This window comes from Pteropus vampyrus, unplaced genomic scaffold (assembly GCF_000151845.1).
Source record: "Pteropus vampyrus isolate Shadow unplaced genomic scaffold, Pvam_2.0 Scaffold159, whole genome shotgun sequence".
NCBI lineage: Eukaryota > Metazoa > Chordata > Mammalia > Chiroptera > Pteropodidae > Pteropus > Pteropus vampyrus.
The window spans coordinates 1,632,144-1,647,561 of record NW_011888940.1 but is presented as its reverse complement, the minus strand read 5'-3'; the positions used below and the strand labels follow the sequence as shown (position 1 = coordinate 1,647,561).

The 15,418-nt window shown below is 38.5% G+C and overlaps 1 protein-coding gene across 7 annotated transcripts in view; it reads right to left on the bottom strand.

Annotated features, from left to right (window-relative positions):
* Positions 1-15,418, bottom strand: part of AKT3 (AKT serine/threonine kinase 3) — a 282,574-nt gene that overhangs the window by 225,010 nt on the left and 42,146 nt on the right. For 3 of the 7 annotated variants that reach the window (XM_023536572.1, XM_023536569.1, XM_023536571.1), the window contains exon 3: positions 7,091-7,181. The exons of 3 other annotated variants lie outside the window; for them this stretch is intronic. In XM_023536572.1, the coding sequence (XP_023392340.1) occupies positions 7,091-7,181 (91 nt within the window). Of the gene's footprint in view, positions 1-7,090; positions 7,182-7,297; positions 7,313-15,418 lie in introns of those variants that run through there. One more of the 7 variants, XM_023536573.1, reaches the window with a different exon arrangement.

Here is a 15,418-nt window from a genome sequence, read left to right as displayed (position 1 = left end):
AAAGGGAACCCTCGCATAATGCTGGAGGTAAACTGGGGCAGCTGTTAGGAAAATCAGTATGGAGAGTCCTCAAAAAATTCAGAAGAGAGCTACCATATGACCCGGCAATCCTTCTTCTGGATATGTACCCAACTAATTTGAAAACATATATTCAAAAAAATACATGTACCCCTATGTCCACTGCAGCATTATTCATAATAGCCAAGACATGGAAACAACCCAAGTGTCTTTCGATGGGTGACTGGATAAAGATGTGGTAGATATAGACAATGGAATACTACTTGGCTACAAAAAAAGTGAAACATTGCTATTTGAAACAATATGGATGGATCTGGAGAGTATTATGCTAAGTGAAGTAAGTCAGATGGAAAAGGGCAAGCATTCATATGTGGTATATAAAACAAAAACCAACAAATGAACAAACAAAACAAAAATCTATGGATACGGACAACAGAATGGTGGTTACCAGAGGGGAAGGCGTCTGGGAGACGAAGAAGGTAAACTGGGTCAAGTACATGGTGAAGGAGGTAGACTGCAGGTGGTGCGCACACTATAGAGTGTACAGATGGCACATTATAAAATTGTACACCTGAAATTTATATTATTAATCAATGCCACCCCGATAAATTTATTTTTTTAAAAGTCACAATGGCTACTCCTTATATAACGGTAATATTCTATTTCTTAAGCGAGGGCATTTTTATGTGTATTTGCTTTGTGATTATTCTTTAATATGATGACATATGTTATAGATAACCTTTTGCATGTATGACATATGTTAAAAATACAAACTCCCACTAGAAAAACATATACAGAAAACTTGAAATAATTACAACAGTATAGTACTCATGCAAAAATAAATCGAATCAGGATAGCATAAAAAACATGTAGTATTTAAGAATGTAAGTAATTAAGAATAAAAGAATTAAGAATAAAAGAAATATAATATTATTCTCCACTAAAAGGAACCAGAACTCCCTGGAGAAATGGCTGATTCTGGAGCGAGGAAAGGGAAAGCAGATGATGAGTCTGGAATATCTTATGCCAGAATGTAAAAAAGTCTTCACATTCAATATTATTTTATATTAGTTTCAGGTGTAAAGTATAATGGTTAGACATTTACATAACTTATGAAGTGACCTTGAAGTATATTTAAAACGTCTCCATATAAATACATTTTTAAAATCATCTAGAGAGAGGGGGAGAGGGACAAAGCAAGGGGACAGAGAAGAAAGGGGAGGGGAGGGAAAGATAAAAAAGGAAGAGAATGCGGATGTGGGAAAACGTCAGCATTTGAGGGACGGGCATGTGGACGTCTTTGTAATTCTCCTAACTTTTCTGTAGGTCTGAAATTATGTCAAGATAAAAACTTCCAGTGCGCCTGAAAATAGAAACCAGATTGATGCTTCTCCAGTCTGCATTGAATGAATCCTTCCATTGACTGAAAAATTTAAGGCGCAAAATTGTATCTACCTATAGATTACTATTGTTTTAAAAAATAAAAAAATAAAAATAAAGTTATGCCTCAGAAAAAACAAACACTATGGGAAACTATACCCAAAAAAAACATTTACTTTAATTGCAAAGTAAGGCATGATTTTGAAACAAATCCAAATAATAGAGAAGTAAGGTCCCCTCTCTTATATACCTCCGCATTCTTGGGTAACTCCTCTTAATAAATCTATACGGCCTTCTAAAAATGCTTTATATGAACAAATAAACATACATAACATGCTCTTTATAAACATAATAGTGCATTAAAGAAACTATTTTTTCAATTTACATTTTTTGCTCATTATGACTTAGACATTCTTTCATGTTCGCACACAGGAGAGCCATCTTTTTTTTCCTAACAGTTGCTTAACACCCCACTGAATGGATGTACTTGTTTAACCGTTCCTCTCTGGGTACGCACTTAAGATTGTCTCCAATTTTTTCCTTTTCATGCACGATGCTATACAAATGGGGAAATGCTGCTTCATTTTTGTTTTATTTCACATTTTTCCTCATTCTTTTTCGTTCTTAGCTAACTATACATCCTCCTGTCAAAAACCTGTTCACATTCCGTGTCCATTTTTCTATTAGGTTATCTTTTTCCTAATGATTTATGGAGCATGTTGTATAATAAGAATGTTAATCCTTATTTTTTCTCAATATAATACCTTTGTAATACAGAAGAATTTTTATAAAATCAAATCTAATATGTAGGATTCCTAATGCTACAATAATAGTTTGCATAATGGGGTTATGGATACTTAAATTTTACTTTTAACTTATCTGTATTTCACAAATCTTTATAAGCACCTATTACTTTTTTAATTTTAAAAAGATCATAATTTATATTCCCTAAAAGAAGGAAAATCCCAACAGGACTTTTCATGGAACCTGAAAAACTGATTCTAAAACTCAAATGAATTTAATAATTTCTCTCTTAATGGCCTTTTGGACATAAGAAGAGCCAGGCCAACTATGAAGAACAAAAATAATGTGAGATTTGCTTTAGAGACATCAATACTTGTTTTAAGTGGTATTGGCACAGAAATAGAAAAAAAAGGCTAAAGGAGAAGTACAGAGAGCCTAGAAACAAGCCCACATATAAATGGAACGATTACGATGGATTATTCAGAAAATGAGACTAGGAAAACTATTATACCCTTAGAAGCATAAGATTAGAGCCCATCCATAATACCACACACACACACACACACGCACACGCATACACACGCGCGCGCGCACACACACACACACACCCCCTCAAGGCAGATTAAAGATATAAATGTGAAAGAACTCTTAGGTATCTTATAAGAAAATATAAGACACTCGGGCAGCTACCCTCCAAAAGAGCCTCCAGTGACCCTCACACTTTGAAAGTGACTTCAAAGGCTAGATCATAAAAGACATTAGCTTCCACCTCATTCTCTTGGCTCACTTACTGACTTGGGGAAGCCAGCCTGCATATCATGAGGACACTCAAGTGGCCCTACTAAAGGACCATATGAAGAGGAGCTGAGGCCTCCTGCCAAAAGCCCACACCAACTCACCAGCCATGTGAGTGGGCCATCTTTAAAAGCAAGTCCTCCAGCCCTCATTAAAACTTCAAATGACTGAAGCCCTGCCTAACACTAACACCTGATGCAGCCTCTTGAGAGAGTAAGACCAGAACCACGCAGCCAGCCGCACTACTCCCAGAAACAGAGAGAAACAATGTTTACTGTTTGTTTTCTCTCATAGGTTTGGTAGTAATGTATTATGCAGCAATAGATAATTAATAAAGAGACTATCACTATAACCCCAGTGTAGGAAAGGAGGTTCTTAAATATCATACCACAAACAAAACCATGGAGGAAAAGACTGATAAATGTATCTACATTAAACTGAAAAATCTAGTACAAAGAAAGTTAGCACAGATACTACTAAGAGACCAAGCCACAAACTGAAAGGAGATATTTGCAATTCAAATAACAAATGATTACTATCAATATATGAAGAATTCCTACAAATCAGTAAGAAAAAGACAAATCATCCAATACAAAAAAGGGATGGGGACAAAGGATAGAAAAACAATTCATAAAAGGTATTAAAAAGTGATCAACATATAAAAGAGAATTCAAAACCAGAGAAATGCAAATTTAAAACACTGAATACCATTTCTCACACATCAGAGTAACAAAAATTATGTTTGACAACACGAAATGCTGGTAAGGGCATGGAGAGATGACATGTCTCAAAACTGTTGGTGGGAGTAAACTGGTAACAACCACTTACTTTAGCAAACGACACACAGAATCTAGTGAAGGGGAAGGCTGAGCATACCCTATGACTTGGCGATTTTATACTTGCAATTGTTGGAGAGGAAAAGTTTTCCTCTACCTTTATAGGTTCTTCCAGCTGGTTTAATACTTACATCAATATGAGACACATTAACAAGAGAAACAATCAGATTTAATTACATGTATACATTCAGGAAGCCCACATACATGAGAGGTTCAGTGACAGAAAGGTAAAATAAGGTATATGTGACATACCGAGCTAAGGAATGACATAAGGGGTCTGGGGCTTCAGAGGAGAGGAGGGTAATTCGCAGGAAAAGAAGAACAGATGTTCAGTAATTAGATGTTTGCCCTGCCATGTCGCTAAATCATAAAAGGTCATTTCTGTTATGATGGGTAAGACCTCCAACTGAGATTCTACTAGGTAGTCAAGGGAGAGGCAGAAGCTTCTTCCGAGTCCACAGAGTCTCAACTGTCGTCAGCACAAAATCATCCACAGGCCAACAGGGCACGTCTTGTGGCTGTGTGGACCCCTTCGCGATAATATATCTCAGGGAAAAATCCATGTGAACACATGGAACAGGAACAAAAATATTCACTGCACCACTTCTGTAATATGGAAGAACTGGCAACCACTTCATGCCCCTCAACAGAACATGCAAAACCACACAGCAGTGAAAATGAAGAAATCAGAACTCCATGTAGCTACATGAACACATCTTAGAAAAACGTTAAAAAAGAATGTTGCAGAAGATATGTGCAGTAAGGTATCATTAATAAAGCCTGTAAACATACTAGTTCTACTGTTTATATGTACACTTATACATAAGAAAAGAATTTTAATATAAATGCAAGAGAATGCTAAAACCCTGAAGTAGGTGTACCTCTGGATAACGGAGTACTATTAGGAAGGAAACTTCAAGTGTATTTGTAATATCTGATTAATAAAAGAGAAATCTGATAATAAAGTATGACAAAGCTAGGAGATGCATACTTGAGTGCTCATTTTATCATTCTCTATACTTTTTCTATTTGCTTGAATATTCTAAAACAGAATATTTTTAACCAAAATATAATGGCAGATAATAGACTTAAGCAATATTTGCAGCCGGAGAGACGACAAGAGAGTTTATACAAATTGATAAGACAACCAAGCATCACGTTCTGTGAATATACACAAATGATTTATAAAAAAATTAACAAAAAAGGAAATTGTACTAGCAAATAAATAAGTAGCAAAATGTATACGCTCAAGCTCATGAGTAACTTTTCATCTTAGACATATCCACTGAGTGCCTAGTAAGGTCTTGGCACTGTTCTACGCTATGGGAACATAGCAGTGAACAATATAGCTATTAAACACTGAGCTTTATATTCTGAAAGATGGAGGCAGTCAATGAAAATACAAATAAACAAAAAGTCGGATGTCGAATGCTATGGAAATGAAACAGGTGATGCGGTCGAGATGGAGGAGGAAGAAAACGGTACTTAAAATTGGGTGTCAAAGACTCATAGATGGCACTGGTCCTGAAACAAAAATAATGAAAAGTCCTTCAAAAAGGTAAGGAAAGAGTGTAATAGGCAAGTGCACAGGCCTGACATGAGAACATAATCCATCTGAAGAATAAAAAAAGATAAATATGTCTGAGAGAATGAATATACGAGATGAGGTTAAAGAGATAGACAAGAAATCCAGGGAATCCAGGTTTTGATGGAGCCTGAAACGTACGCGATTTGGGGTAGGGCTCTCTTAAGAAAAGAAATACAAAATTATGAAAACAAAATTCGGTCCTAAATAGAGTATTTATTTAGTATGAAAAAAGAAACTATTAAATTAGAAATTTTTAAAAGTCGTCAACCACATCAAAAAATCCTACATAATAATATAATATTTTTAATAATTAACCCTTTGGCACACTTTTATAATAATTTTCCTATATATTGACTGTACTACTTGATTGCTTCTTCATATGGCAACGATTTTGTAATATCACTTTCTATAGAGATTAGAGAATAGTTCAGTCTGTTACCTTGAATAAAGAGTGATAATTTATTTTTTACTACTAATAGAAAAGTTTCTTTCAGCTTCACAGCTATCGGTAATGTTATATAAATATCTCAAAATATTGAATCTGTGAAAGCCTCTTTTACGTTTCTTTCACATATGAGGTATAAGATTAGAAAAATGTTCAACAAACTTGCAAATGGTCAGTCTTGGTTTCTTCCCCATTACCCACATTCTTCCAGAGCTGGCTGAGTGGCACAGTCCAAGTTCATACCACCCCTGGGCCTCTAGCCCTGCACTTCATATGAGGATGCAGCTAGGAGGCATTCGTACACCGGGCGGGCTCTCTGTGACTAAACTATACGTGAATGTGACTGCAAATGACATAGACGATTCTCACACCTCTCTCCTTAGGGTTCCGAAACTGCCTGTGTCCACTCCCGCATAACCTGAAAGGACGGGACGGGTGACAGGGAGAAGGCAAAGTGGAGAATGACAGAGGCCTAAACCGACGCAGGTGCAGCCCAGGAGGAGGCCTCCTCAAGCAGAAGCCGCAAGCTTTCATTAGCTTCATGGTAAATCCATCTCCACCCAAAGCATCCTGAGCCTTAAAGACTATGGGTAGAAGTTTAGATTTGTTCTTCTATATGAGACCAAAAAAACAGTGGAGGGTTTTAATCAAAGGATCTGAATTCTATTTTAACCAGAATGCACTGAGAAATGCATTGACCTCAGGCTGTCCTCTAACTCTGCTCGAAGAAGGCCAAATTATGCTTCATCTCCTGAAAATTCACGTTTCCTCTTCCCCCCATCTCTGGATTTGAAATTCTGGGATATACGAATCCAGTCATCCCATCATTCCCCCCACAATGATTGCCACTTGAAAAGAAAAGTAATAATTTCTCAACTTACAAGTTTATCATTAGAGAGTGTAACAGCGATATTACTGTCATAGAGAAGGACAAGCTTCACAAGCGGGACACTCAGTTACTGAGTGTTTTTCTACAGCTATTTTAGGAATGGCAGCACTGCTCCCAGCTGTGCAGCCCCAATCCTCCCAGCCTGGCCCTCCCATCAATTCCGAGACCTCCCATATCCTTAATAAATCCCTCTTCTGCTTAAATAAGCCAAATTGAACTAGTAAGTTCATTTTTACATACAATTAAGAACTCCGAATCTAACAGATAAGTAACCCAGTCAATCATGAACCCGACAGTTATTAAAAGCACTGGAAGCAGAGATGGTAATAATGATTAGAAGCTGCCGAACCAGAAACTCTGGAGAGCGACAGCATTCCTCAGCGCTGGTAACTCACCCACAGATCCCCCGCTCTGCCCTTCCATCCACGCGCTGGGGAGAGGGGGCCGAAGGAGCCCAGCGGCTTCTCACCGTGCCAAGCATCCCTGCTGCTGAAACGTAAGGGAACAGAAGCTGCAAAGGAAGGGAAACTAAGGAAAGCAAAAAATAAAAGGGGGGGACACATGAGAATTGATTCGAGAACACAGTGTAATGCAACACGCACAGAAGAGCATAATACACGTGACACGGAATGAGCGCATTGCAGGAGCAGGCTAAACGCGGACACGCTGGTCCCAGGTTAGTGGGTGACGTGGAAGAACTGCCATCGCCTCACTCGCGAGTAACATCTGTGAAGCTAAGCAAGTGAAGACAATGACAAGGTGATTTACATGCCTCGAATCCGATTATGCACTACAGGAACATTAACCCAGGATAATATTTAACTAAGAAGCTAAAACGACTGAGAATATTCTGATCTAGAAAAAAGTCCGCTTAAGTTAATGGATTCTCCAAAATCTAGTTTCAGAAATAAATGTTGCGCATCCGTACGTTTTTAAAATAAACTAGATCTACCAGGTTTGTTATGGAAAACTAGTACCCAGCCCTCTGTCTGACATTTCCTTTCACAAAACAAACTTTCTTTAGTTGTTTTGAAATTTACTTCCATCTCTCTAAGTGATGTGATGTTTATACCGTTGCTTCTTAAATGGTCAGTTGCAGACATTTATCTAGTGATCGCCTATTGGCAAAGTGTAAGCTTTAGCTGTGTTTCCTAGTCCTGCCACCCTCCACACATCACACCCCCACTATCTCAATACTTCGGTTAGGTCAACATTTAACACTGAAATCATTATGACTACATAGGATATTCAGAGCTAAGCCAAGCAGTAAATAATTGCTTTTTTCCTGCATAACATTTTGTCCTTAGAATTAATAACTGTCTGGTGTCTCATTTATTTCATTGCCTATATATTTATCTGCTATGTATTTATCCCCAATTAACTATAGATTCTCTAAGTCTGACAAATCTCTTTGAATATATTCATTCACATCAGATTTCTATCAATTTCGTCTTCTTGAAATCTCTTCCTGTCTTCTGTTCCGCTTCAGTTTGGACTGGTTACCCTGGGCCAGAGGCACCGCCACCACCCTGAGTGTTCCTTTCGCCCCCTGCTGGGTCTGCACCCCTCTTCCCTCTCTCCCAGGCCACCACCCTGAGTGTTCCCTCTGCTGGGTCTGCACCCCTCTCCCCTCTCCTAGGCCCTCCTCTTTCTTGATACACTCTCGCTTCTATGTACATTCCTTAGCTTCCTGAAGATTTGTGAGAGGTGAATGTTTTCAGACACCGTCTCTCTGAAAATAGCTTTATTTTACCCTCAAACTTGATTAGTAGTTTAAACTAGTTTAGATATCATTTTTCTTCGGAATTTTAAAGGCACTGCTGCTCCACTGTCTTCCTGCTTTTACTGTTGAGGAGCGGTGTAAAGGCACTGATTGCTGATCCTTTACATGGGGGTCTAGGTCTTAAGTTTCATGATAGGTGCCTTACTGTGGGACTATCATCAACTACGGCACAGAGTTTTTGATGAGCCCTTTCACTCTGAAAAAAAAAGAACATGTCCTTCAGTTCAAAAATATTTTCTTGATTTACTTTATTAATGACTTTTACCCCCATTTCTTCCGATTTCTTTCTGGAAGTCTGAGATTCTGGTTTTGGAAACTCCTGGACCAGTCTTCTAATTTTCCTAGTTTTTTCTCTCCTATTTTCTAACTCTTTCTTTTACTATACCTCCTGGGAGATTTCACTATTTATCTTTCTTTTCAATGTATGTCTATGAAAGACTTAATTTGGCAAAATAATATAACTTATTATAGTATCGTTTGTAAGTTCTGGAATAGACAGATCCTTTGATAGTTCTCATCACAGGTAATTAACTAAGGAAAAGGAGTTGTAACACAAGAAATACCTAAACTAGCCATGTTTAAATTTATTTAACGTTTATTTAATAAGCACCTATGCCATAAAGGTACAAGATATGTCATGGAGAATGATGACAGCTAAAATTTATTGAGTAATTACTATATGCCAAGTACTTTACCTGCATTATTAGTTGAATCTCACAAATGAATAGATCGGCAACTTGTCCAAAATCATACAGCTGGCAAGTGATACAGCCAGAATTAAAATCCAGATTTCTCTGTCAGAACCCAAGCTTTTGAGCACTGTGACAAACTGTCATGTGTTCACAAACACCTCTTCTCCTGGGACGTTCCCCAGACGTCCTGCAGTCACGTCTGGCCATCTGACTGAGGTCCAGCTAATGAAATATGAGAAATGAATGCCATTTTCAGGCTTGGCCCACTAAAAACACCCACCAGTGACCTTTCCATGTTCCTTCCCCTTCGTGTTTCACACAGATGAGCACACGTCGAATCATTTGCTGAAGATGGTGAAGCCACAAGATAGAAGGCGCCTACCCATCAGGAATACTGTACATGTTCTGGACTTTACTGCTCAAGAAACAAAATTCAAGTTATGGTAATCCACTGAGACTTGGAGGTTTATCTGTTTCAGCAGACAAACTCTGTACCATATTGCCTCAAGAAACTTAATGTTTAGAATATGTGGGGGCGAGGGGGGGGAAAGCAATTCCAAGCATAAGGAACAATACATTCTACCAGACAGAAATTGTAAAAGTAAGAACTTCGTAGGAAACAGTGAGCAGTGGTGTCAGTGGAAAAAGCATACGGTATAAATCAATAAGTAGTGAGGTGTAGGCTCAAACAGATGATAGACTGGTGCCGGACGACATTTGGGCCATTTTCCTATGCAACAGTGAGCTACTGAGGGCTCTGAGCAGACTCTGCATAAATCACACAGTGAATGTAAACAGAAGTGGTACAGGACTGAAAGGAATAGGCAGTGCCTACAAGCACATCTGTCACTGGAGGGTATTACAGGAGTCCAGATTCCATCATTTGACAAATATTTACTGATCACTTACTTCATGTGAAACTAAGCTAGATGACAGCAGTGGGAATGAGAGAAAAAAACTGATGAATGTTAAGGAAAAATTAGGCAGTACCTGGTTCCAGGAGCTATGGAGGGTAAGACAAAGCAAAAAGTCAATGACTCGGTGGTCTCATGTCTAAGAGCCTGGAAGGGGCGTAAACATGATAGGTGCCTTACTGTGGTCTATCGAACAGAAAAGCTAGGGGATATAACTGCGTTGGAAGAAATGGTTAGTCTGCTTCGAGACAGGATGAATTTGAGATAACAGGCACCGTTTTTCATATTAATTGCTAATCTCCATTTCCAATTTACTGATTCAATCAAAAGATCTAGCCCCTCATCCAACTCTATAAAAGATTAAGCAGCATAAACAGATTCTGCAGAGCAAATGCTAGACCTGTGAGACAGCATTCAGAGGTATGGGCTAGACAAAAATGTTACATTCGTCCAACGCCGCCCGAAGAGTATTCCAGGACCCACTCATCACTCTTCCCGCACGTGCCATGTCCTCTCTCTCGCTCATGCTCCCTGCACCCCCAGATCCCACACTATAAGTTTCATGAGAAAAAAACTGTGTCAAAGAATTTTGGACAATCTCACAAAGTATATTTCCTTTTTTAAATTCCACAATGTACACTTTTGAGAACACTACACTAAAGAAACCTTCTATTCTGTTCAGTCCAGTTATTTCCAAAACTTATCCAAAGACAGAAATCTATTTGGGGGGATCGCCTACCTACTAATGATGTGCGCTTTGGGAAATGGGACACAGATGGGAGGCTACGTGAGGGCAGAGAGAATTCTTTATTAATCTTTCCACATTCCCGATACCTAACATGGTATGAAACACGGCAAACAATATACGCTGAACAATTACTTAAAGGGTGTATGTAATAGCCACATATTTTTGGTCATTTCCTAAAAACTATTCCTTATAAAAGTTCTTCATATACTTCATGAAATCTCTATCATAAGTCACTGTGAGTATATCTATTATCCCAACGCCACTGCATGTAGCATACAAAATCAAGTCCATCCTCAAAGTGAAACATATTTGAAGACACGCTGACTCATAACGTGCTCATTACGCAAAACAGAGCATTAAGTAAAATGGCTTTGTAAAACCTGTGAAGTTATATACGACCGTCAGTTACATACCCATTCCAGTATGAGCACTGGGTAAGAAGCATATGCTTTATATAAATAAAAATTAAATAAGAAAAAGGAAAAGAAAATGATGAAGAAATCTTTTCCCCTTCCCTTTAAAACAATTCAAGTGAACCTAAAAAAGGGGAGTCACTTATTCCAGTCCTCTCCATCAACAGGGAGGAGAGGAAGAAAAACATTCTGCCACTGGGTGGGAGAAAGAACAAACTGTGCCCCTCCACGCTTCACTCAGTAGCTCTGGGCCAAATGAATCAACATGTTTATCTACTAATACAGCTGAGCTCATTTTAAAGTGTTATGCACTTGAAAGGAAATGAACTTTTTTTAAAAATGGAACTAGTAAAAATTAGAAAGTTTCTGGTTTCTGTTTTAGCAAATTTAGTTAAGCTCTTTGTTTATGAAGACCAAAAAATTATAGAATAAATCTTTCATTGTGTCAAAATGTTTATTCCAAACTGAAGAAGATTTAAGGAAACTCAGGCTCCAAAACATTTGATCTAAGGGTCAAGGACAGTCTGACTTCTTGGTTCTGCCAGCAGTTTTTAAAAGTTGCTTCCTGTACTAGGGACTGTTCACTGTTCTTGCACAAACAATAATAAAAGTCATTTATACAACCACCTTGATTATTCTTCCCTTTTAAATTCATTGTTTGGTAATAGCAAAGGCTACAATCATTAGTTCTAATAAGTATTTTGAGCATTTATTTACCATTATACTGCTACTCATTTAATATCTGTTGGGAAACAATTTTAATTTATTCATTTATTCAAAAAATATATCCTGAATGTCAACTATGCGTCAGACGTTATAGATGAAAGTCAGCCAAAGAGATTCTGTCACTGCCCTGAAGAGCTTTCAGTCCAGCTGGGAAGAAAGAGACTAGGAAATCAGACATATATACTCTCTAGACCATGAAAAGGAAAAATACCACGTAAACAAATAACATGATCTAGCCTGGGGTCAGGGGATTCCTTTGGTAGTGACAATTCAGCTGAGATCAGCACAACAAACATTAAACATGATTTAAAACGCACACACGCTCCAAATCATCATCGGAATAAGAAGGTCCACAACTGCTGGGAGGAAAAGGGTCAACGGAGCAGCAGTAAAATCCACGTGCCTTTGAAAGTAATCGTTATCTCCGTAGGAAGAAAAGTAATGGCCACTCCTAGTATATTTCCACTCCAAAACAGCTTTCATAGCTAGGACTATTTTCCAATGAAAAAGCCAAATATCAACTATTCGTCTAGTAACGTCCGATCACCTTAAGTCCTGCAAACACATTAAACTGAGTTCACAACAACAAATGGATCCCAAATCTCAACACCCCATAAAACCCAGGTCAAAAAAAGATATCTTCAGCTTCACAGATCCCAGGAGCATAGAATTTAGAGCAGAACAAACTTTTAGAACTCATCTTGTAATAAAACACTTTCACTTTGCAAATCAGGAATGAGACCCGAAGTTGGCAAGGAACATGAACAACATCATTCATCTAGTTAATAGTAGAAAAGGAAGCTAAGTAGACTCTGGATCCACCAAGTTCCATTCCTGTGTTCTTTCTACAGCATTGAGCAAGTATATCAAACAAGGAACGCATGCATTATACATAAGGCAAAATTCAAAGATACTACATACCTTCAATTGAACTGACCTTCCCTTAAGTCCTAGAAAACCAATGTTCCCTCTTATTACATAGCACAGAAAGGTGAAAGTAAAGACAACTAACATTTATCGAGGAGCCAGACAGACTGAGAGCTTTTCCTATTTTAATTTCACTTAATCATCACAACTACCCTCTGAGTTAGATATTATTAATCTCATTTTACTGAGATACAGTAATATTAAATATTACTGTATTACTCAAATTACTGAGATACAGTAATATTAAATAATTTACCCAAGGTTACATAGCAGAAAAGTGGCAGAGACAGAATTTGAATTCAAGTCTAACTCTAAATCCATGTAGCCATTTTATTACAAAAAAATTTTTAAAGTATTTTTTCATAGGAAAATATTACACATAGCAGTTAGGTCTCCCAGAGAACTCACCAATTCCCATTTAATTGATGATGAAAAGAAGTCTTTTCAAGTTTAGTCTGGGAATCTAATAATAATTTATTATGTTAATGCAAAAAGAAGTACCAAATTTTTAACTACTTTACAAAATTTAGAACACATTCTTAAGTTAATATTATTTGTTTTTTCTTTGCAGCATCCTTTTCAAATCCACCGTCACTACAACCCAGAAAAGCATTAACTATCCACTTCCATGAAATACAGACTCTCAAACAACGAGGAGGGGGATGTAAAGGATGACCACATAGGGAAACATAAGAAAACAAACACTGCATTTTAATAATTCTGATTTCTCCACTGGTGGAGAGCCTATTAACAGCTTCGATTGGGAGAGAGTATACTACTCAAAAAATAAGAACAGTAAAAATAAAGCAAAGCCCATCATAAAGAAAGGAAGACCGAATTTTGATTGCACAACTACCCGTACCATAGGACTAAGTTTCTTGCTTTGTCTGCTCTACCAAATCAGTTACCACTCATGGGTCAGGTTCTCAGCATCCAATTATTTAGCTGAAATCTTCTATCTGCTGTCATCTCTCCAACTCTCTTTACCCTCAGGGATTTATGCTTTAGTTTTCGCTATCATTTTAGTGGGGAGACAAATATGTGACTTCTCTGATATTACTATTAGGTTTTCTTTTGATCTCTCTCAATGCTCCCATCATTCTCTCCCCCACCTCTTCATTTGTTTGCTTATCTTGACCTCCTTTTTCTGGAGGCTTTCCCGAAATGCCCAATGGTCCTGGATTGTTAGTTCACAATCTGAAAAGAACTGATTAAAAGATGTATGGAGGAACAGGGCTTGTCAACTGGTAAATTTACTTAGGGTGCTCTGGTGGCGAGCCTATCAGCAGTATCTGAAGACATTTCAATGTTCTGCAGACCAGCAAGACAGGCCTGACTGAAGAGTCCAGGAAGGAGAGTAGAGGAAACAATCTGAGTCCACAGTTCAGATGTAGATTTCCATTAATCTTGTTTTAAATCAATCGGCCACCCACTGCCCCTGGTTTCAGAATGCTGGCACTTCCTTAATTTTATGAAGAACACACCTTAGTCTCCCAAGGCCAGAGGTTGGTGGTGGAGGGACGCACCCATGTACAGGGGCACAGAGGAAGAGGCCCTGAGCATCCCACCTATAAACACACAGATTTCCCCACCAACCCTCGTTTTCAGCTCCACTTCTGACCCTTGTATTCCTTTGGAGCCCGGAGCCTCCCAGCTGAGCTTCTTGGGAGCTTCCGGACACAGTGCCGGACTTCTTGGAGGTACTGTGACCTTTCCTCTCTGCTACCTGTTACGGCCCGTCCATCTGTTCTTTTATTTCAAAAACGTATAGCAATCTGTCTTCTATTGTACTTTCCTTCAGGAGGGAATGGGAGTTACTGTTTAATGGAGACGGAGTTTCAGTTCTGCAAAATGAAAATTTCTGCAGGTGGGTGGTGGTGACGATTGCACGGCAGTGTGAATAAGAGTTCTTAATGCTACTGCTCTGTACGTATGAAAATGGTTAAAATGGTAAATGTTGTCTGATGTACATTTTACAATTTTTTAAAATAATTTTTAAAAGAAAGGCTTAAAAAACAAGTGACCCTTTTAAAGACCCCTGCCAATATCAGCCCATGCAGAGGCAGCCCTCCCCCAGCCAGGGAAACTCTAGTACATACCGTAGTCTCCTTTCTCTGCAGCACTTACTGTTACGTGAAATGATCCCGTTTATTGAATTATTTGTTTACTATCTCTGTCCTCCAATTAGAGAAAAAAATCAAAATCACCGAACTCTACTTTGCACAACTTAAACTTCGGTCTTTTCGGCTCTTGCCCGCTGCCTTGTTTCCAAGTTTCCATCCCCTTTCCTTGCTTTAGATGTCCGTCTTCTCCAGCTCTCCCCTCGCCCTTCTCCCCGCGAGCAGCCTCCCCACGCCACAGCCGCAGAGAGCAAGGCGCAAACCCCTAGGGCCGGAGGTGCCCGCATGTGGATCCGGACCCGTTGCTTACTAGTTGTGCTGTCTTAACACTTACCCTCTCTGTACATCAGCTGACTCATGAGTAAAATAAAAAGAGAAAACAGTAACGACCTTACAAGAT